The sequence below is a fragment of the Gavia stellata genome, chromosome 17 (genome assembly GCF_030936135.1).
Source record: "Gavia stellata isolate bGavSte3 chromosome 17, bGavSte3.hap2, whole genome shotgun sequence".
In the NCBI taxonomy this organism is placed as follows: domain Eukaryota; kingdom Metazoa; phylum Chordata; class Aves; order Gaviiformes; family Gaviidae; genus Gavia; species Gavia stellata.
In genome coordinates, this window is record NC_082610.1 from 10,742,290 (window position 1) to 10,766,977 (window position 24,688).

General features: G+C 37.2%; 1 protein-coding gene across 1 annotated transcript in view; it reads left to right on the forward strand.

Moving 5' to 3' along the window:
* PPFIBP2 (PPFIA binding protein 2) overlaps positions 1-24,688 on the forward strand; it is an 88,610-nt gene that overhangs the window by 17,224 nt on the left and 46,698 nt on the right. The window contains exon 3 of the mRNA XM_059825999.1: positions 20,612-20,701. Coding sequence (XP_059681982.1) covers positions 20,612-20,701 — 90 coding nt within the window. The remainder of the gene's footprint in view (positions 1-20,611; positions 20,702-24,688) is intronic.

The window sequence follows — 24,688 nt, forward strand, 5'->3', positions numbered from 1 at the left end:
AGACTGAGAACTCTGTAGCTCAGTGAATCCATTCATATTGGAAGCCTCAAACGAAGTTTAGTAATCATTAGCCTATGAAATCTTGCAGTCTCATAAAAAAACCCTGCTCAGTTCCCATGTTTTAAACACATCAAGATTGAAGCAATTTGCTGATTTATTAAAGACATAATAAACTAGAAATCAGTGAATCCTAAATATTGAGGATCAACATCAGCAATACAACAGATAAACTGGAATACTAGATGCTTAAGAAATGTTAAGGAACACCCACAAACTTTAAATGCAGTTCTATAACTAATTCCAAACAGTTAAAATCACACAGACCTGCACATGTACACATGCACAGTTACACACGCGGTTCCTCTCTCACAGCTGGTGTTGCTTACAAGCTGGAACAGCATTTTCTGTGGATGTGGGTTCCCCTATTTACACACATCTCCTAATGGACATGTGGGTGGGTGCTTTAGCTTTTGTGTGTACCTGTGGAGCTCCCTACTGTCTGCTAACCCATCTGCTGATGACCAAGCACCCCATGAGTTCACATAGGCACCCCTGGGGTGTGGTGCCCCAATTGTTGCAACTGGTAACTATCAGGTAAAACATCATTAGATAGAAAATGCAGATGCTCTCAAGTGGACTTTGCTACAAAGTGTCTCTTCTAAGCATTCTCTTTGAAGTGTAGGCTGATAATTCAGTATAGAGATTTAGACTATATTTTAATTGTTGTATTCAACTGAAATGTTACGCAAAATGATGTTTGACATCAATAGTAATAGTTGAATTATAAAAAACTTTGGAGTCGATGGTGAACTGATGCTTTTGAGCTTTTTTTTAGAGCTATTATAGGTCAGATTGCAGGGGGATTTTCTTTTGTAGATGATTAATTCCACATCTGTTTATTTTTGGGGTCTACACACCTTCCTTTGAAGCTGGAGGCTGCTCTAGCATGTACTGAATAAGCCACTGGTTTTAGAGGATACAGCAACTGCTTTGTTTCTAACATTATACAGGAATAGGTGAGGTCAAAAATATTCCCAGCTTATCCTGACCAGGAATACATTAGAAACTAAAGATACAAAAAGCAATCTGATGTTTATTTTAAAAACAGATAAGCATGCTCCTTTCAAGAAAAGAATAAGTGTTATTTTATGATTCTTCTTCACTTAAATGCATGCTTGAAAATTGTGCTAAAAATCATTGCAGCTGCCATCCTTAATCAAGAATACAAACAATGTGCCTTATGGAAATAATTTGAATTTGTGTTTTGCTGCTGCCCTTTATTGGCTTTTATGCGAAACCACAGAAAGGGGAGTCAGAAAGATGGCTCAAGACTAGTTCCTGCTGGATAGTATCAAACAACATCATTTAACAGCTAGCATTTTGGTTTAAGCAGAAGTAGGGAATGGAAGTCCCAGTTATTTTCTTGTGTGCTCCTTCTGCATTAGCAATCATCATAACCTAGTGCAGCCCTTGAAAGCTCTCTGAGGCAGCGTATGGCTATCCCCGCTAGTTCTATTTGTGCCACACAACAGTATTTGGGATTGCAGGTTAGAGAACAGAAAGTGACTGAACCTTCTTTGCATTGTTTGTTTGTATTGGAGTATCATCTAGAAACTTGAGCTCAATTGTACTAAACGGGAAAAATAATTTCTGCAGAAAATTGCCCCTTGGCCTTATAATTCAAGTAGCTTTGCAGCTTTGGTAATTGCCACTTAGTGTGCTGAACTACACCTAGTGTTTAAATAAGATTGTGGAATTTAGCCTTTTGGTCAGCTTTGAGGCACATTGGCTTATTACTTATCAGTCAGGAAGCTTTTGTGATGATTATAGATATTACAGCTGATCTCACTAGAGTCTTACCTTCCTTCAATTCCATAGTACCAAATTATGGAATTTATCAGACATGAAATATCACCAAGTTGTGTTTTGTGGTTTGTTCAATTATTTATTTTTTTTTTATTTTATTTCAACAATTGTAACTGTTATGTTCTTTGGTCTGTCTGCTATAGGTGTGAATAGGAAAGATGTGGGAAAATTTAGATATGCCTAGAGTGTGAAAACTTTAGATACCATGTTTCATACCTGATACTACCTTGCTTACTTCCTCTTTTGAAAGTATCTGCTTTATTCCTTTTTTTTTATGGAACCATTGGTGGTGATTTGGTGTTTCAGTGATATGGTGGAGTTGGATTTTGTGCTTATCCTCTACAGTCCTCTAAGGAAGAGGCACACCATTTGTGGAATTAAAGGTGTGCTTTTTGAAAAGGCTCCTTTTTGCGTTTCTGTGGTCTGGGATCTGTGAACATATCAGGTTCCTGAGTTTACCGTATAACTGGGCACAGTAACTCTGCTGCCACTGCTTTGAGATGGATGAAATAGGTTTGACAAAGTTAGCACTGAATTTAGAAAGATTATTACTATGTATCATAGAATGAGGATTTAATAGTTGCTGTAACTGCATAAATCTTTTGACAAAGCTAAAATGGAATAAAGCATCATTAATTATGGACATTTAACTACTTAAGAACTATATTAAAAAATTTTGCCTCGAAGTGAATGTCTGGATTTTTTTTTTTTTCACAATTGTAAATTATTTGGCCTTAAAAACAGAACAAAAAGACCTGGGGATTATCATGGAGAGTTCATATAGAACAGTTTTGTATATAGTTTCAATGCTTCTTGTTAAATATTTTAATATTGCTAGTTACCACATGACATATCACAAAGCAGGTAGTAATTTCAGCATTAAAAATTAACTGCTGCAGTAACAACGGACTGTGTTTGACTCAGTGAGCTGTGAGAGAATGTATTTAGTTACAGTTTCATTAAATGAACTTCTACACTGTTAATTCTTTTTTTTTATTCTATACATCTTTATGGAACCCTTTTCTGAGTAAAGAGGAGCCCTAGTGTTCTTACAGTGATCCTAAAATGATTTTAAGCATGAATGAAAGCCTCATTTCCAGGATCACAAACCATGGTCTTCCTTCCAGTGGAACATCTATATTTAAAGCAAGCCACCTCACCCTGTAGCTTTATATACTGACCCTTAAAATGCTGATTCTTGAAAACTCATAAGTATTTTCCTGATTATGTTTTTTCTTGGAAGCCTAATTCTGAAAATCTTTCTAAATGTTCTAAATTTGAAGAAACAGGAAGGAGAGAAGAGCAGGAGAAATAGTAGAGGAATGTGTGTTAGAGGCAATTTGTTAAAATAATGTGATTTGCCTTATGATATATGCTGTGCTTTGTCTCGTTTCATGCTCTGTGTTTTTGTAGTGGTAAAACCAGACTTTTTAGCAGAAATAGGATAAATTTCTTAGTGTCTTGATTGCCATTTGGTCATAAGCAACATTCAGAAGAGATTGTTTCCACTGTGTGTTAACATCAAGGAATTTTTTTTTTCCCCAGTGTCTCCTCAGGGACTTGGAGTAAAACAGTAAACCCCAGTTCAGGATACTGACTTGGTTGAGTTTGTGAAGTTTTGAAATTACTTCCAAGTTTTATTTTAAGCATGTGTTGAAGTGCTCTGTTGAAACATAATCACTAGTCTCTTTATTTCACTTTCGTCTAAGATTCATTTTACAGAGCTATCTGTCCAGAACAGAGGCAGAAAATGACTGCAATGAAGGCCACTTCAGTGTACTTGAAAACATGCTTTTATAAAAGTATCAATAGAATTTTTCAGCAACAGCTGAGTGGGAAGAGAATATATTCCAAGCAATGCAGGTTAAAGCCAGTATATTTATCTGCTGGTAGATTTGACTGTGGGACTCAACTGTTGAGAGTCACGATGGAACTATATATAGCTGAATCTTCCCATTGCCAAGTGGTATTAACACATGTTAAATTGAAAATGGACCACTAGAGCCTACTTGGGACAGTGTAGAAAAGCCGTCATACCATAAGCATTCATGTTTATTTTTGCCAGCTTGAAACATTAGATGGATATGTTTTCTGAGCAGTAGTCAAAGTCTAAAGTTGTATGTCCCAGTCCTCTGCTGTGCTCCAGCTCCTTTTCAATGAGTTGATGATGCAAGGAAGCCCTGAACTGGAAGATCTGGTTCTCTCAGAGGTCCCCAAGCATGTTAGAGCAATTCACAGCACACAAGAAACAGCAGTGTCCTTCATATGTGCAGCTATTTATGAATACTAGAGAGTGCCTTAGAGCTAGCAGAAAGGGGGTGTACACATGTTGCATGGAATTTTTCTAAACCAGGACTGATTTTTTTAATGTTCTGTCATTGCTTTGTCTGGGAGTCAACCCTATCATCTCTGACTGTGACTGCTCACTGTAGTAGCTGTCAGCAGAGGCAGGAAAGTCTTCTCTGTGCGAAGAACTAAGAGAAGCTTAAAGTAGCTTTGCAGTGAGTGGGGCTAATTTAGATCTCTTTCTTAAAATGATATGGTGACATTAGTTTTTGGCATTTTCTTTCACCCTTGTAATGGTCAGTAATGCTTAACAGAGCCATCCTTAAACTACAATGATTGGAAGTGATTAAACAGAATTGGGTTACAGCTTTAGGCTTAGAGTACTCATGGAAGAAAGGTGGTATTCCTGTTATAATAGCAGGGCCTATATTTTTATACGTTAAATTTTCCAAGATGTCAAGGTAGTCTACTGACACCTTGTGAAGTTTAGCCCTTGAGGACAATCCTCACCTATGGGGGCTATCCTATGTCAGAGGAAACAGAGGAATATTCTATAGGAAGCCATGATTGTATACACAAATTGCATGTTAGCCTTCAAAGCATTAATACGGTTTATTCAGTTGCATTTATCTAAGACTCTTTCAGCTGTTGTCTTCAGTGCCTTCCTTTGCACTAAATGCCTGGATATCACATTAGTTCCATCTTTCCTTTTGTGTCTAATGTTATGCATGGTGTCCCTTTTTCATTTCACATTATGATCTGTCACTAGAATTTCCAGTTGCATTGCTTTTTACTGATTTAAATATCATACACTGTATTAATTTAACAAATGTTAATGTATAAATGTAAGTGCTATGAAATATCTGCTTTTTTAAGTGTAGCTAGAGGAAACATTGGAAAACGTTTTCCATAAAGTATTTAACAGAGGGATTGGTAAGAGAGAAATATTTCATTAAACAATGGTGCTAACACATAAGGTATAAAGGTAATGGTCATGTAAAGAAGCTGGGGGCAAAATTTTCTTTTTAAAGGTCCTGTATTGATTTGGAGGTATTACTTGAATGTTAGACGAAGGGCATAAGTTTGAAGTATTTCTGTATATAACCTTTATTCAGATTTCACAGAATTTGGGTAGGTTGACCTATCTTATTTGCTAAATGTTATCAGTTATGACAAACATAGCAATAATATAATTCACAACAAAATTATTTCATTATCTTTTGGAGTAGCATGCTAATAATAGTGGTAAACAGACCTGTATTTAGTTAAAATGCAACTAAATATATTTTCAGGTTTTGTGATCTTTCAAAAATGGAAACAAATTATACTTATTTTAGACATATTATATAACATGTTGGCATGCTACTCTTCTTCATAAGTAGATAAACATGTGCTTTATTTTCCTGAAATAATGAAATGCTTAAGACGAAAATAATGAATATTTGTATATTCCTTATCAGAAATAAGGACTTGTAAATGTTTATCTGCAGCTTATTCTGTTTTGGGTTTTTTTACAATTTTTTCCATTCTGAAATTTAAAAGAGAAAATCTGATGTAGGTCATACTGAGGGAGAGGCAAAATGTTACCTGGTAATGCCATTGATGTATGTGCAAATATTTGGTAAATATCATTTCAAATGTTTCATATACTGGTTTACTGCATATTTAGGAATTTCAGCAGTTCTTTGAAACCTTTCAGACTGAAAACTAAACCTGAGTTATTGTAATATGTTGTACGGTAAAATGTAAACATATTTCTTTAAATATTTTCTTTACATATCATACTCTTTTCATGCCAATAGCAACTGGGGGGCAGTGTTCACAGTGATTTATTTTTTTTAGTTTTTATGCACAAACAGAGTAGTCAAGTTTCTTACAATCTACATTTTCTTCTAAATAAGTTTCATGCAAAAATTGTAGCTCTTCTAGAACTTGGGCTGGAAAAAGTATTTCAGCATATGGTAAGGAATGTTTGAAATTGCCAGGAATGTGCAAATGTCTGTGTATGAATTAATAAACAGTAACTTCATCTAAGTATTGGTAATACATTCTTTATGCAAGCCAAGGGAAGAGACCTAGTTACTACTTGAGCAATAACCAGAAAGGACATAGTAGTGCTAGAGATATGTGATACCATACAGCCTGCAGATGGGAATGACTCCAAAGATGTCAGCACCTGTTTGAAGTATTAGCCCTCACACACGCGCGCGCGCACACACACACCCTCCCCCCCAGTCTCCAATAAGGGTGAGGGTTAACCATGCTGGCTTGGAACTAATGGCCATCTAAGTCTGATCATTTCTGAAATACAGATTTTAATCAAAGAATTAAGCCATTAGGACTGAGTGCATTTTATGCTGGGAAAGGATTATTTGTTCATGTAGCTACATAACATTATTTCTAATCTGTTTCCCAGGGTACTTGTTTATTTTTTTAAAATTATCATAAGTAAAGCAAATGTGCTTATGTACAGAATGCAGTTGGTTTTTTTTTTCCTTTTGTTCCAAGAGTTTCATCTTTCTCTGTCACTTAGGCATTATCAGTTAGTCATTATTAAAACTCTAAGACAATTTTCTTGCTGGAAATGTTTCATCTAGATTTCTGAAGCCATTCCTCACCATGTAAAAAGGATTTCTTCCTCCATTGTCTTTTGCATAAATGGCCTGAATTTCTTTTTATACAAGTATTCCTGTCCGGGCGTATTCTCTCTCTCTTTCTCCACTCTGAAGCTCTCACATTTTTCTGCAGCATGAGAATGACAGGTATGTGAATTGGCATGCTGAGAAAATTTTTCCCTTTTAAAATCTGGTCCTAATCCCTTTGTTTCCAAAGCAGCCCAGACAGTAGGACTGGGAAGAGCACAGAGTAATGGATGTAGGATAAGTTGATAGTAATTCTTGGGAATTGGTAGATTTTTATTGTATGTCCATACTCAGCTGGACTCTTGGGAGGAGGCTGGGAAGACGCATAGTTGGTCATTTCAGTTCTTGGCCTGAAAGGCCAATTGTATATTCTTTTAATGTTTTCGGAGACTGATGGGTTTTGAAACCAAAATGATCTAAAAGTTATTGCTGAATACGAAGAGATGTGCTGTGCTCCAGGGACCTGGACTGGATGGATGCTGAAGAACTTCTGCTTTACTTCCTATTCCCTTGCCCTCTAACCTCCCAGGCAATTCAGTGCCAATACAAGATTGCTATTGACAGTTTGCATTTGTGCTGCTCTGAAAAATCACAAAAACCTGTATTTTAGCAATAATTTAACAGAATAAAAAGTAAAATTGCTAAAATAACAGTAATAAATATAATTTTATAACGTTCATAGGACCTCAGCTCCAGGGGGGAAGGAGGGACAGTGGTGGAAAAGCAGATGACTCTGTGCATCCTCAGCTCCAGTGTTGGTAGGAGAAGAGGGAATACGCCAGTCAGATTGCCTTTCCCTCCACAGTTCTAAGAGGATTTGTGGAAGTTTTCTTGCCTTTTCATAGGTCTGGAACAGAGGGACATGAGAAGTGTAACTGATTGTTTAAAGCATTCTGTTACTTTCAGTTTCAAAGCTGTTACAGCATGTCTGTTTACTATTTGAAACAGATTTAAAATCTTGTTTGAAATATTTGACATTCTGACTAATAAGGTAATGGGTTGTTTAGCTGAGTGGTTTTTATGGGTTATGTATCAGCAGACATTCATGTGGCTAGCACCTTTGGTGTTCTGCAAATGGAGTTCTTAGTCCCCTCAACAGTGGCAGTAGTCAGCAGTTTTCTCTGGCAGTACATAATCGGCAAAGAGAAATCCTAATGGGTTTTCATACAGCTTGTGGAGTATATAAACTTTGTTAATTTAAACATTTTAGTGCCCTACACTGCATTTATATTGCCATAATGTGTGTTTTCAGTTATTTTTGGAGACAGCACTGGAGAAAATAAACAACTTGGTGGGGGAAGATAGTAGTAGCTGGATCATTCTCTCTCCATGGAGTAACACTTGAGGGTGGTGGTACTGCCGTGATAGCAGGGGATTTTTGTTTGTTTTTTAAATCTCCATTGAATTATAGAAGTTAGTGCTCAGTGAAGAACTATACACAGACATGGATTTCCTAAAAATAAGAAAAAAAATACAGTGGTAACCCGATGAAGCAATCCCCAGATTGCAACATATTTTCCTTATTTTCACACTGCTCAGAGAAACTAACCCGTTTTTGCAGTGAAACGGAAAAGTATTCTAAGCGAATCTGGGGCAATTGATTTGCATTCAGTTGGTGTCTGAAACTTTTTCAGGCCAAAGCTCAAGCAGGACGTAAAGTTCAGCATGCAGGTGACAGGCTAAAAGTGAACATGTGACTGTCTGGAATGTATGTTGTCAACATTTGTGGCTGATAAGATGCAGAAAATTCAGACACGTTTACCTTTTAATCAGGAAGAATGACTGTAACAGAATCAAGAGGCCTTTGCATGAAATCCAGGACAAATGACAATGCAGAAATAAGGTATGTTTGTCATTTTAAACACTTTTAAGAGAAGAAATGGATACTCACTTAGCTGCAGATGCTACACTGAGGCACTAGTAAGTGGAGTAATATAGTCTTCCTGTAGTTTTTTAACTGAAAACCAGAATTATTAAGAGAGGATGTGTAGTGGAATGTTTTGAGAGATGTTTCCCCCATCCCTAAATAAGCCTGAAATGAGAATCTTAGAGCATTTGTATTGAAATGGATGAAATGTGGAACTTGAGGCCCGTAGTGGTGTGCTATGGGATACACAATACTTTGAGATAAAGCTTCATGTATTTGCTGTTCTCCATGATTAGATAACTAGTTTTCTGGGGAAGAAATGCCTTAAGCTGTAGCAAGTTCATGTTTTAATGTCAAGAGAACCTCTATTTAGTCTTCAGTTTGTCAGCCATGACAAAGGCTGTCATGCGTAGAGAAGTGTACTATATTAAGTGCATCTTAATTTTCATGATATTTTTTTTTAAATGGACCATTGACAATGTACTAAGGCTTTTGCCAGATGGTGTGAGCTATTCAAAAAAAGCTGCTGTCATCAAGATAGCATAGGAACTTCTACAACCAGCATAGAATAAGTACATTCTATATACAGAGCAACCCAAGTCCTCTTCAGATCTGTCTTGTTGCAGGGATCACTTTTGGAAACTGACAATTCTCTTATCTTGCCACATTTACTGGTGATTTTAGGTATCCTAGCAAGTCTTTAGAAGACTTGTAGTGCTAACTTTTTAAAAACCTTTCATATTTTTCTTGTCACATGACTTTAAGTAACAGTAGGTAATAAATATATGAAGAAAGCTGGCAGTCTAGGTTTATATTCTTCCCTCTTATGTTGTGTCATGGAAGATTCTAAAAAGAGGTCCATCAGGTCAAAAGGATGGTTGAAATAATAAAATCTCACATCCTTTGCAGAAACTCCTTCATGTATCTGTGACTTCCACAGTTTGGAATGTGGGTAGATGGCTAAGTGAGGCAGATCCCTGTAAGAACTGCTTCTCAGGCCATTGTGCAGCTTCAGACTTTGAGTTCTTTGTATGTATCATTAGTATGATGGGCGACTTTGACACTGGCTCTTCCAAATTGGTGTTTTACTTCACATTAAATGCAGGAGTGAGTTTGGCTGTAGAAACTGATGAAAATGGGGAGATAAGTAAATGTTCTGAGATTGTCACAAAAATCCCATGGGAACAGCTGTGTTTTGGTCTTAATAGGCATTGCACAAGCATTTGTCCTTCTGAATCAGTTGCCCAATTTAAGGCCAAAGCCACTTCTTACTAGTGGGAGATACAACATTGGAAACTGGAGTTTATTGGAAAAAATTAGAACTTAAGTACTGTGTGGAGGCACTAGAGGACACCACAGTAACAGGCAACACTTTTAAACTTCCCTTCTTGCCAGAGCACTGCTTTGCATATGCATTTATCTTGGTGTTGCAAGTTTGAAAAGTTGCCATGCTATGAGGCTTCAGAAGGAGCAGACAAAAATCTTAGCAGGGTATCATCATCTTTTCTTAAGATGGAAAATTGCCTCTTTGGCAATAGCAGTATTTATGGGATAATTAACTTATCCACAGGATCGTCCTTGAATTCCTCCTCTTTTATAATGTCTTTTGAGAGGACAGGCAAGTAATTCAAAAAGCTGAACTTATTTTTAGGTTTAGTCTGAGCCTGAAATAAACTGAGAAGGCTGAGTAGTGTTACGATAAACAGGGAGTAAAGCAGAGACAGGAAATAGGGGGTCTTTGGTAATGAGTTCCAGCCACTCTAGAAACAAAAAGCCAGAGAAGGCATTACTTGAAAATAGTTTTTCAGTGACAGCTCAATAATTTTTAGCTTGTTATTCAGCATTAAAAGGGAACGTTTTCTGCAGATTTATGCTATTCTTGAAAGATCCTTTTTTAAAGATCAATTAGCAAGTTACATTTTTGAAGTTTTTGGAGTTACACTGTTCCTGTTGCTAACCGATCTGCTGTTTAAAAAAAACAGATGTTTGGGGGAGAGTCCGAAGTTTATACAGTTGTGTGTTATATATACATCTGTGAGAAGCATTTGGGATAAGACTGTGGGACAGAGGCAGAAGATTTAGCTTAAAATGTGAACACGCATTCAAGATTTTAGAAGTTGAAGGTTGAAAGGGGAAGAAGTCACAGCTATATCCTGTAGAACAAAGCAGCACGCTTGCTTCCAAAAGTTTCTTTTAACCCTGGGAATGTGACTGCTGAGATGGGCCCAAAGCATGGATGGTGAGATTGATATTTACAAGCACTTCACGTGGCTAAAGAGGGTAAGTGATTTGCTGGGCTTTGTCTTCTCTTTGTAAATGCACTTTAGCAAATCTTAGTCAGAATTCTCAGCTTTGCAAAAGGAAAGGTATTGAGTGCCTCAGACATAAAATATCGTAGGTTTCTTCATGAGAAATGAATTAAAGATGTTTCTTCATGTAGGAGGAGGAGGCTTAGGGAGGGGGGGAGAATCAGCTGTCTTTGTCTTTAAAAATGAAACTCCAGGATCAAACTTTGAACAAATGGCAATAGATCCTAGCAAGTGCTCGTGTTTTCCTGAGATTGTAATACAACAAAGCAAATCCTGCGTGGGAATGTATGGCAAAAAAGAAGAGTATGTTGTTTACCATGTTGTGCTTTAAAATGAAAAATTATTTGCACTAGTTCTTCGCTTAATTAATTCTTCATCAGGGTGACTGTATGAGAACTTTTAGGATGCCTTTGTTTTGGATAAAAATGGTGGTACTTTTTCCTGTGCATGTTACTCTGATAAAATTACGGTTTTTAAAAAGACAGTGGTATTATAATCTGAACTTTGTGATGAACTGTCTGAACATGAATTAATTGCATTAATTTTTGTCTTCCTATAAAAGAAAAAAAAGTAGGTTTGTGCAGTTGTCTCATCCCCTTGGAAAATTAACTTCATTTTTGTCAGCTTTTAGATTTTACCTTCTAAGTATTTATTTTTCAGTGTTTGAAAAATCCATGAATGGGATGTGAATATATCCTTCACAATATACTTTTTTTTAATTACAATATTAATTTAATTGTGTGCCATGTAAGCAGCATATCCTCTTGTTATACTTTTAAAATCTATTTTAACCTGTGTGTACTTTTCTTGCAAATTCTATGCATGCCATTTATGTTAGTGTTTCTGTATGGCAGATTAATGGCTTCTGTATGGTGGATTAAAAACATATATGTATACAGATGCACATGGATTCTATTTTTTTACTAGCTGTATAAACATAAAATGTAGGTAAATATGTGAAATTTTATTAGGAACTTTAATTTGGGTAGTTTCTTGAAGAAATATAAAATATTCATGATATAATGTCAGTCTTTAATAAAAGTTTGAGAATCTTGAAGTTAATTTACAAAATATTTACATCAGGTTCTGGAAACTTTTCTGGAGTGTGGATGGAGAGGGGAATAAAGAGGGAGTGAGTAGTATAGTGAAGGTGAAGAGACAACAGGAAGTAGCAGTTGGTAACATTATACTATTAGTTTAACCTGTGCTCTGTGCAGTTAAAGCTAAATAACTCTTTAGTATTTTTTGAGATCACATATTAATTTATTATTTAAATGAGGTTTTGAATATGGTGTGTCTGCTACCCCTGCTTCCTGGTTTAAATTTCATTTCTAAAAAGACAGGTTTGTTAACAAAAGGCTAAGGTGTGCTGTTATCAGGTTGTGTGGCATTCAGGATACACTGAGGACAATAACATAATGAGAAAGGGGTCAAGAAATAGGTTCAGTGAAGAAAGTCTCACACTGAAATGTTCACAGATTTGGAGGGCTTAACACAGGGTGTCTTTGGGGTGATTTTCAAGTAGTATGTTCAGAAAGGATACTGTATTCAAATGTAGCACAGGCTTTTACAGAAATTAATAATGCTATTACTGTGGTTGCATATAATTCCTTTTATGTAGGGTACATAAAGGAGAATATCAATACTGCTGCTTCTCCTTGCAAGCTCTTTAACGGGGTGAGCCTATCTGGGGGAAGGGAAGAGAACTGAAAATGATCTTGCATTGTTCTCAGGAGAACTTAAGCAGTCTGCTCCCAAATTCCTTTGACGAGTGATTTAAAAAAAAAGTTGAAACAATCTAAGTTGCTTATTTAATTCTCATGTTCAAGAATCCTAATGTCACACATCTGGCACTGATTGTGATAGCATATAAAGATTTCAGGCCCTGCAGTCATAAATTGTTGCTCTTTGGCTGATAATGAAAGTATGAGTACCCTCCAGAGTAACAAATGGCACTTAATGGAGAGTTACTGCAACAGACTTTCATAAACATACTTCCTTGGTGAAGTGTGCCAAAGCTGGCTCCAATTTCATCATTGGCAGAAATCACTTCAGAGACCAGGATCAGTTTTGATGTTGCAGTTGGTTGGCTAAGCTAGATTTGCGTGGTATCTGTGGCTTGGACTGGGTTAGGGCAGCAAACAAATACAAAAATCACAAGATCCAGGCAGGCAAAATGACAGATAGAACTGCTATTTTCAAGTGCTTAGAATACAGTATCTGGTTTTAAGCAGTAGTCTTGTAACATAATGTGTATAGTAGCATCATGCAACAGCAGCAGGGACAAAGCAATACTTAGATCAAATTGAAATAAGGTGTCACCACACTTCAGCTCTTTCCATTGGACTTTCTTGACGTTAAAATGACCTGTGAAAACTGCTGTGCCAAGAATGGCCATAGGTGTGGACAGAGTGGGCAGCAAAATGTAAGAGCAGATGGACAGAGCCAAAAAAACATTTAGCCTTGTCTCAGTTGTATACGAGGCACAGTTAATGTGTTTTTCTTTGTTTATTGTTTTTTCTCCATTTTATTTTTTCCTGCCTTTTGCCAGTAATAAAAAATATTAGTCTGCAGTAGTATATCTCACAAGAGAAAGCCCTTTCTCTGATAATATCTTACCTAATATCAGAAAGACAAAACTCTGCAATGGGTACAGCTATACTGTACTTCATGGCATGCGATACTTGATGGCAATTTCGGAACTGTCCCAGTTAGCTTATTCTGCCTGAGAAGCTCAATAATATCTGACATGGGCACAGAGTACCGCCCTGGTTTCATGCAGTGTATAAGAGTTTGTAACAATACAGAGATTCGAGGATACCTTATTAGTAAGACACAAAGCCCAGCTAAGGGGGTCATAGGAATTATTAAGGGAGGCATGTATCTCAGCAGTCTGTTTCTGGAAGGATATGGAAAAGTTCTTGTGTATACACAGTGCACTTTTAACATTACAGCTAAGGCAGCACCACAGTTCTCATCAAGTAGTTGGTGGGCAATTTATGGGAAGTGTTTTGCAGATAACTGATGCTGGGTTCTTTTACAGGGCCTAAACATAAATCTGTCACTGTTAAAAGTTTCTGTTGAAAGCTAAGGAACCTGAGACACTCCCACTACCTGAAGCTGAAAGTGTCTCGTCTTTAGCAAACTTTCTTTGGTTTTTCCAAGGGATTTGGGTTAGAGGGTTCACATACAATTTCATGTGTTGTCCTGTTGCTTTGTTCTTACCTTTCCATCTGGCCATAATTGGAACGCACCATTCCAAATAAAAATGGCATAACCCCCATTTTGGTACATAGGTATAACCAGAAATTATTAACAAGCATCACAAACATAAATACTAATATTTACTACAAACAGTATTATGGGCTCTCTAAGGACAATATAAATTAACTGAGCTATTGGAACTGCAGGGGATGGAGTGTAGCAAAATGGAAAGTCTCTTGCCTCTGGAAAACTTTGTACAGTGGTAAGATGTCTCATTTTGAAAGAGATGCCTTCGTAGGAAGTTGAGGCACTTGATGACTCTTGCAGCTTGCTTTAGACTTACCTTTTGAAGTGCATGCAGCACAGAGCTGATGGCTGACCTGAAACAGGTGTACATTATTCTTATGCTTTTCTTTCCTTTCTTCCAGATGCTATTCATAACCTGTACTAGCAAGAGGTGGAGCAATCAAACCCATGCTATAGCCATTAAGCTCATGATATTGAGAGTGAATCTATTGACTTCTGTAAGGATATCTTCCTCTAAGTAATGTAACTGTCTGGAGGAGAAAAGAAGTATTAGTATTAGGAAAAATTATCCAGATAAAATATAAATATTTGGTCAAAATTCTTTTATTTTAAGGACTACAGAAATCTACCTAGCTCTGTCTTTACTTAATTTCAGACTATATGCTGTTAGCTGTGCCACTTTCACTTAACCAACAAGGAACAATGGCAAATAGAAAAACCTGTTGTTGCTTTATTAATTGCCTTCAGATGAAAGGCAAGAATTACAGATCCAGAAATCATGTTCCAGCCTTCTCCTCCTCCTCAAGTACACTGAGTGAATGTACATATATTCACATGGGTGTGTATCTGAGGTAGCACTAACATGCCAAGAGATTAAATTTGTGTTACATCCATAGTCAGATGCCAAAATAAAAATGTTTACTGTGTAGGCTACTCACTCATCACAACACAATAGCAACTACTGTGACTTATAATTCTGCTGACCCAAAAAAGTAACAGAGAGATGTAAAGTCCATACTCTTCTAAATATTATCAACTCCAAATAGGCTGGAAAAAGTCTATAGTGTGCATTTTCTTGTATTGAAATATAATGCTACAGTCTGTGTGCGGCTAGTAGTTTGCGGGAAAACTGACTGGTTGAACTGTCCTGGCTATACTGCTTGTTTTGATCTTTTAAACTGCAGCAAAAGACAATGTGTCAAGGATGTCCCTAATCTTCCCCATTAATGCAAGTATTATAATTGCCACAGGCATCTTACTCAATTATCAGTGGAACTGAAGGTGACTCATGTGACTGCATAAGAAGAGAGGAGGGTTATGACATAATCTGTCTTCTAAAAGAGGCGGGTGACTTGTTGAAAAATCTTACAAATCACCACTCTAACTGACTGCCAGGTTTCTTTTCCCAGCTCCTCCCCCCTCCACAGCCCAATATGAGATCCATGGTATTAGTGACAAATTTCTGTGTAACAGCTTGCTGATCAACTTCAGAAGCGGGTATTTTTTGTTTTAAAATTAGCTGTGTTGAAGATTGAGCTGAAACTGAAACAGCACACATGAGGAGAACATAAACTGGCCTGTATTCAATTTTATTATCTTGCATATGTGCTTGCTTTAAAGTCTATCAAGACTTACTTTTACAGCTTATCAAGATTCAGCTGGAAGTTCTGTTACATGAACCTCTGAACAGAACATCTGTACAGAAGCGCTTATACAATGGTCTGACAATAAGCTGCATTCTGAATTGTTTCCTATTAAAATAACATGCAAGAAAACATAACATCCAAGCTTATCAGTCTCTGAGAAGGCTGTTGAAAATTAAGATAGCTGAGTTGATCAAACTTTTCTTCCCTTTCCTGCCACACCCTTTTATATTTTTGCTGATTATCCCCATTTGAAATTAAAGCTGTTGAATCATACTCTGAAGTCTGATTTTTTTGTGTCATAAATTCTGGAGGAATATTTAAGCCTTTTTCCTGGAAAAGGACTCTGTAATGAGTTGATCATGTAAGTGATACTTAGGCAGTCAAGTTTCCAGCAGCTACCAATATTATGTCCAAGTTAAAGAGCATATTCCAGAGAGAGATTTGGAAGCTAAAGATGAAGAAGAAGCTGAAGCAGGTGATGGAATGCAAAACCCTTTTTTTCTTTTTTTTTTTCCCCTAGAACTGCAAGAAAGAGTTGATTTGGAATTGTTTGAGGAAATATTTCATGTTAATATCTGGTGGGCATTAAACTATATACAAAATCTCTATGGAGACAGGTGCTTCAAGATACCGCTTTGCAGCTCCCTTAGGCAAAGTATTTATGGTATACGCTTGACACTTCATCTGCAGTGGTACTACCATCAAGGTAGTTTCAACCACATTGGCTTAGCATATCTTTCCTTCTACTTTGTTATCATGTGTTGTCATAAACTTTTTTACATGTTTTATGCAATTTCTCTGAGTCTTTCATTGCAAGAAATATAATTAATGTATTTAGCTTATAGTTTGTGGAGTCCAGGTAATGGTTTTTAGGTTTTAAGGCTACAACTTCTGAAATAACATCTTTGTGGAAAATCTTGGTGATTCAGCCTTTTGGTCATGTGGTTACACAAGCCTAGTGTTTATTGTTTGTGAGCTCTTACACCAACTCAAGTGGTCTGTACTCTTATGACTTCAGTGTTATAGGGCCTATATTCAGTTGCTGCTGCTATGTGTGATATCTAACTATACTTGCTCAGTTTCTTCTCAGTACTGACTTACACAACTGCAAAATGCACTCTAACCATCCACAGATGGCCTTGGTTCATATTACATTGTTGTATCTTGTCTTTATGCATGCCACAAAGATTTTCCCATGTCTTAAACAACTGCTGTGTGTCAATCAGCCACTTTTATTTAGCAGGTCATTTTCTGTCTACTGTACTCTCCTGTACTTATCTGAGCAGTCTCTGGCTGACCTATTGGCAGGGTTGATTTCCACCCCCCCCCCCCCTTTTCTGTTCACATGGGTGTGATTCACTAGGTTTTACATGGGTATTGAGTATTGGACTTCCAGCAGAGGATATTTCACAGTCACTCAGTGCAGCAGACATCATCGGAGACTATACATTTGGTAAATGTGAGTGTAATAAAATATCTTATTTGTGATTTGATGTTGAACTGATTCTTAATTACTGGTTATATAAAATGTTGAACTTCATTTTGCATTCATGACAGATTGGTTATGTAAAAATGTGTTGTCAGTAATTTAACTCACTGTGCGTGTAAGGCCGGGGGGGGAGTGGTTACACAAGTGGTTACAGGTGTATTTCTTAAATCTAGCCTAGTAAAATAGCAAATGACGGCAGGAGAAAGAGTGCAAAATCTACCTGACTAGGTGATCTTCATCAGTAGGTTTTGTCATTAAGAGTGTATTTTCCTGCCTAGCAGTGTGCTGTTCTTCCCTGAATACTTGGTGTTCCAGGTGCAGGGAAGTCTCCTCTACCATTGTGTGTAAGCCAGAGACATACTGGGGAAGGCCTGTGGGCTCTCCATTGAGAAAACTCATTTAATGGTATGTAATGGAGTTTTAACCCTAATGGAAACGTAGCCACCAAGGCTAAAGATTTTGGGTTCTAAAGTACAGCATAAGACTTTGCTCTGCAAGTAAAGTAACAACCCAGACAGAATGGCTGGCAGTATGATTGAGGATGCGTAGCTGAGGTCAAAGGATTACCTAGGCAGACGTACAGAAATGCATGTTGGTTACTCGTGAGGATTCCTTATTCTCATTATAGTACTAAAAAAGTTAATAAGGAATGAGCTTTAAGACCATATGGACTGACTGACTGACGAACTTTTAATACAAAGGGCCTAAGTTAAACTGAAGATGCATGTTTTATAAACGCAGTGGGGGGAGTTGGGGTATGTGGGTTTTTTTAATAAAAGGAGACAGCTTGAAAAAATTACATTGAGGTGTTAGGAAAGATGGAAAGAAATGTTAGGACACAAAAATTCTAAAAAAAATTAAAACTAGTTAGGAGAGGAAGAGGGAGTAAAGTCACCATTCCTTTAAGGGCATTATGTACTTGCACAGTGCCACTGTGTAAGTTCATCTACAGGTGCCACTGTAAAACTTAGTAGTTTGTCTGAGACTTCTGTTTGTGTGTAAGTTATGCACTCAGATGTGCATATTTAGAGCCATATCTGTGAGGTCTTGAATTGTAATTGGACCTACTATGAAGTGGTCAAAAGCTAGTGAGAAAAGTATATTCTGAGTAGAGTTAGGATATTCTTCTTTTGATCAGTGCTGGTAAGGGTGTGCAGTGAGGTTCTGCACATTCTGTTCTTCAGTGTTCTTGTTGACCCTCTAAAGCAGGGAATAAGGACGAAGCGTAGTGAATTTATACATGATTCTAGTTAAGCAGGGCCTTGCAGCTATGCTAAAGGACATGATTAAAACATAAGAAGAGCCTGATACACAGGAAAACAGTAAAAATAATAGTATGTAATTCAGTATAGACTGGTGCAAGGTTATACATTTAAGCAGAAACAATGAGTAAACACAGGATGCAGAACAAGATGCTAGCTAAGTAAGAGCATTAAAAAAGGGTCTGGTAGTATTGGGTCCTAGGCTGAAAATATATCAGTGATACTATGCTGACATGAAAAGAAAAATGGCACAAGGGTCTGTGAAAAGGTTTTTTCCATTCTAGCCATTTTCAGCTAGAGTCCTGTGTCTACACTTAGGCACTTAATTTCAAAAGAAGTCAGGGAACAATTGGTGAAGATGAACCAAAAGAAAGCAACAAAACAGATCTTGAAAAATTAACCTGTGAGGAAAAGACAGAAAAGCTTGTGTTTGTTTAGCCCAAAGAGGGACCTGGTAGTTAGAGATCTGCAGATAGTCTTCAAATACGTAAAAAAATTTCTGAAGCAAAGGACCTTTTTTTTATCCATGGTGGTATGATAAGAAGGAATAGGTTGAAGTTGGAGAACATGATTCAGGTTAGACATTAAGAAAAATGTTCTAATGATAGGTAGCTAAGAAGTAGATTATATGGGGAGGCTGCGTAATCCATTTCTAGAGGTCTTTAGGAGTAGGCAAGACAGGAATGTTGCAAATAATCATCTGTCCTAGGATGGAATAATGAACCAGATGATCTCTTCAGGCACCTTTCACTCTTGTTTGTTGGTGTCTTTGTGAGTTTCTCAATTCCTTTCAAAAATATCAGAGACAAGGGTGCTCAGTTCCTCACAGCTCAGCTCATAAAGATTCCACACTTGTATCTAATTTAGCACTTTATGGCTTGAAAAATGTCTTTTAGCGTTTGGTTGGATAAATAGTTGATTTCTTGATTTGCATTAATTAGCAAATTTTATTTATTTATTTATTTTCATAATCTGTTTTACATTTGGGCCTGTAGACCTCAGTGGAGATCAAGAAGCCATGAATATATTTAATATTTTAAAAAAAATAAATCCTACTCACAAATGTTCAGTTGAAAAAGAAAGGACAGTCGGGGGGTAGGATTATAATTATATTGGTGCCATTGTCCAAACAACTATAAATGAGTAGTCAGCTGCAGACTAGTGTAGTTGAAGAGAGCTCAGTGCAGTTGGATTCTTGAGTTTGCTGAAAAGCCAAAGTGTTTTATTCCCTGGCAGAAATGCATTGCCTGCAATGGAGCTGGGAAATGAACTGCTAAGGGCTCAAGTTACTTTTGATGCTTTAAGCAAACAGCTCCATTCCCACAGTTACACAGTGTTTTAGTATGCAGGATGAAGCTATGGGACTCTTTTTAAAATAAATCTGCAGGGTTTTTTTTTAATTCTGGTGTTTGTATCCAGAGGATTAAAATTAATAGGAAATGGGACATAGTACTTAGGAACAGGCTGTGTTTTAGAAGGTCTTGCCCCTTAGAGCCATTTAGAAATCCGTAACTGATTACGTAGCTAGAATAGTTTCTGATAAGAATTTGATAATTTAAATAATTTGTTAATTGCTAACAAAAAAATTATACTTTTCTTTCCGTAATTTCTAGGAATAGTATAATGCATATGGCAATTTTTACCATTTAAAAATAAACACCAAGATTCCTGGACTTTGGCAAAAGACTGTTGAGACCAGATATTTCAAATTAAATGTTTTTTGTCTTGGTAAGATGGCATTTCCCAATGAGATGATAATTTGCTAGAAAATATCAAATCTATTCCTATACCATTCTTGATTGCTGGAAATGAGAAAGTATTCAAAATCCAGCTAAAAAAAGGTACATACAAAAAGGTTAATGCATATGAAATAAACAGTTTTGATCTGTAGACAAATTTTTGCATGTTTTTTGCATTATGAGAACCACTCGATTTATATCAATTTTTATTAACTATTGCTTGAAATTTTAATATTAACTGTAAAAATTCTCATAGCACTTTTTTTCCCCCCAGTCACAGGTGAATCATCATTCATCTAATAATGAAACCTATCAAGAAAGATTGGCACGATTAGAAGGTGATAAAGAGTCGCTCATACTGCAGGTATGTCTTAAAGAGAACATTGTCTGTGGAGTTGATATTCAGTGAAAAAAAGCTGAAGTGACAAAGTATTTTCTGTTAAATGTTAGCGGGTCACCAAATGTAACTGATATTTAATCAGGAATTAATTCATAATTTGTTTAATCCATCTGATTGGTTTCATGGTGGGGTAACTGGGTAGAGGAGAGGGGAGTAACAGCAATGAGAGTGAGAAGAATGACAAAGGAAAAAAAAACCAAACATAAAAACAATGCTGTGAAATCCTGAGACGATGCTGTGGTAGTGGCTCTCATTCTAGGTTTGCTAGTTTGTACCAGTTGATTTTCTAGGTTCTGCGTGCCACCATTTTTAATTAACTGGAAGACTGGCGGGTAGATAGAACTGATATTTTTCCTGCTTGTATACTGTACCAAAGTTGCTTTACATCATCAAAAAGCTTAAGGGGGAGGTAAAGGGGGGAAAAAGAAAATTTGACAGTAAAATGCATGCCTAAGCTCTTCCAGGTTTCCTGTTTCTCAGTTTACCAAGCCTTTTTCAAACAGATCCCCTGCCCCATGTAAGTTTTCCTCCTGGAGAAAACACGTACAACTTAAAATAAAAAAAATTAATTTTTTTTTTCTGGATATTTTCACTATTACTAAACTGTACATTACGTGCTTTTTAAAACTGAAGCTGGAGATTCTTTAAATGGTCTTTGCATATCCTTTCTCCTTATGCTTACAAAAGCATATTATAAGCATATATATTTGTATCAAACAAAACTTAACTATACTGGGTAGGTGTTCTTGCTACTTTCAGTTACTAGTTTCTGTAAGCATGTTTTATCCTGTATGTTCTGTTCACACTTGTGTTAATTTACTGAGCAGAATTCTCACTGCTGTTGTTAAATAAACAATAAACAGTTGGTGAGACATAAGCTTAGGCTTGGTTGGATTTTTTTCATTACTGTTAAACTAAAATTGCTATTACCAAATTTAGCAAAAAAAAAAAATCCTGAATGAAAAACAAACTTCAGTTTGGAATTTAAGTGTTTAAGTGTGTGCTGCAAATTCCCTTTTTTCTCAGAGGGAATCAGGTCAGGGGAGACAACACCACAACTGATATTTATTAGAACACCTTTTATTAATCAAGTGGTTATTAACTGTAACATCTTGATTCTATTAATAATAGCAAACTTTTCACACAGTACATTCACTTCTTGCACAGTTGAGTTGCACACATGCGCGTGCACTCATAATTGGAGCAACAATTAGGGGGCCAAACCCAGCTGTTTACTCAGAAGCGGAAGGTTGTACTGGTGCACCTGTGGCTTTGTCCCTGAAGGCCTCCTTTGTTTCATCACATGTGTTTATAGTCCTGTAATCTTTGTCTGCATATAGCAGCCACTGTCATCTTGGATGTGGTTCATGCTATATAGCTGGTTGTTGACGGTCATGTGTACCAGTGGGCTTAGACAGTTTTGGCAGAATCTTGGTGTTCAAAGTGTATCAGCTTTTGTGGATTTAACAGGACCGCTAGTCCTGAAGGCTGTTGCAGGCTGCTGCTCAGTAGGTACTTTTCCTGTCTTTGTCCTGCTGATTTTTAGTAACTATTTCTTAATCCAAACAAATAGGTACCTATAGAATGCAGCCAGCCAAACTCGCAAAAGGGCTTTTATGACATGGTTTGGAGACCTGCCTAGAGTTTTTCTCAAGAGTAATGTAGTAAAATCAGATGTAGAAATTGTCTCTCTTTTGCCTTTTACCCCCATCAAATCAAGAGGCTTATTCAATATTTATGCATTTTCCTATCCCACTGCACAGCATTGCAGTAGAACTCCAAAAATGCCAGGCAAATAACATAGATTAAAACCTCAGTCTGATAGATGAACATCAACAACAACAAAAAAAAAAGGTGCCAAGGTGGAGCTGGGGTTAGAACCTGGTTTACACCAGTTCTGCATATTCTATCTAGGCAGTCGAATATGAGGAGCACAAACAAGTCCCATGCTGAGGTTACACTGGCCTGAGGGAGCCTGAGGGTACAAACCTGGCTCCTGGGTGTGACCTTCATGGGCATGAAGGATGAGAAAGTGATGGGAAACAGAGCACCTCTATTCTATAGCTCATGTTGCATTGTGCCAGTAATAGCAGTAATCTATAGGGAATATGAGGCTGGGAGCACTCCAGTCTTGCATCAGACTTAATGCAGAAAAAGCAGTACAAGGCACTTGTAGTGGGCACAGGCAGCGCCCACTGTCTCTCTCCACCAAGGCTGAGCCAAACAGTGCACCTTGAAACCTACTTCCACTGCTCAGTCTGTAGTGGAGACTGGAAATGCTACAGCATCTGGGGTACCTTCTTGTAGCTCAGTGCCTGTGTGTAGGAGCTAATGTACTTCTTTAGGTGTTGGTTCGGTATGGTTTTTGTTTTTTTTCACAAAGATGTTTAAAACCCTTGATTTTTAGATAATTGTTCAATATGCCTCACGTTTATAGTTATTTACAGAAAATATATTACCTACAGGATGACTCTTGCGGGTGTTGCACTGCTGAGGTGAGATGGACTTGCCAGTGTAGCACATACACTGGGGTTATGTTCTCTGTGCAGCCTACTGATTCCCTGAAGAGTCTGGCAGATGTGATCCTGAACAGAGGGGAAAATATGAGCTCAAAATGGCTAATGTGCCTCTCAGCCTAACTGCTGGAACATCCAACACATGGTTCTGAAGCTGCTAAAGTTTTACTAAATTCCTTTGCAGGTCACGTTTAACATACAGAGTTTTCCTTACAGGTTACAATGCTAGCTGGAACCTAACCTGACTCTTTAAGTAGAGCTTGTTTTCTTTCTCTGGAACCTGCATCAGACTGAAGGAGAGGATTCAGTTTGTTTCTTCTTGCTTTCTGACCTCACAGGGTTTTTGGGGGTTTTCTTGTGTGCCATCACTCATTTAATGAGAGCAAAACAAAATAGTAGACAAGCAACAGACTTCCTTGCGGGGAGTTCTCCCCCTGCCACAGCTTGGATGTGTCCCCCTGCCATCTGCCTCCACCCACTCCTTCCTATCATCTTTCATCCTGCTTTCATCTGTACTCTACCCTACAGCCAAGCACTTTAAAGGCAAAAAAAAGAAATAGTCCTCTTTTTTTCTTTTTCTGTGTTCCTTACCCAGGCATGCTTGTCATGTTTGCAGGTAAAACAAATACAGATCACTCAGTCACTCTCTGCAGCTTCCCTGAAGTGAACTCAGTCATTCGTTGATTGGGTTTTAGAAATGCTACGTAGCGGGTGCATGTTAAAAGGTTTCACTTGCACATACTGTACCTTTTTTTTTCTGTGGGTTTTTTTTTTTTTTTTTTAAAATAAAGGCATTGCAGCGTTGGATGTGAGAGCATAGAAGTTTTTTGTTAACTCATTTCATTCAAACTGGAGTTTAAACATCTAAGTTTGCTTTTCTGTTTGAGATAACATTTTTCTAGTATAATCAAGGCTTTTATATAAACAAATAGTAAAAATGAATATATGGCGTTTATGTGCTGCTTAACATAGGAATTAACACCGGGGGTTTTTCCACATCTTTCTAATGTTATCCTGAGCATAGTTTTTTCAGCTTTGCAAGCTTTAAGTTAGGCTGCTGGGCTCTTCTTATTACACACTGACTGGTCTGTACCACCATTCCCACAGTTCTTTACCAGTATTGCTTATTGTTTCTTTTCCTGGGATTCATTGTCTGTATCTCACTTCTTTTGCTTTCATGTTTTGGCTTGCAAAGCCTGGGAATTTTTCTTGGAATAGAACTTTGCCACTGCTAAAACATGCCTTTTACTCATTGCATTCTTTATAACTTCAGAACGCTTTATTGATAGGTAAGCTGGTTTTCTGTTCTTGTAAGAAGTAAAGTAATTGGTTAGTTTCTGAATGAACAGTTTTATTGTTTATCCGTTTTAGGGAGTGAAATGCCAATGTAACCTGAAATGGCAATGCATGCTCCAAAACCACTTAAAATATTTTC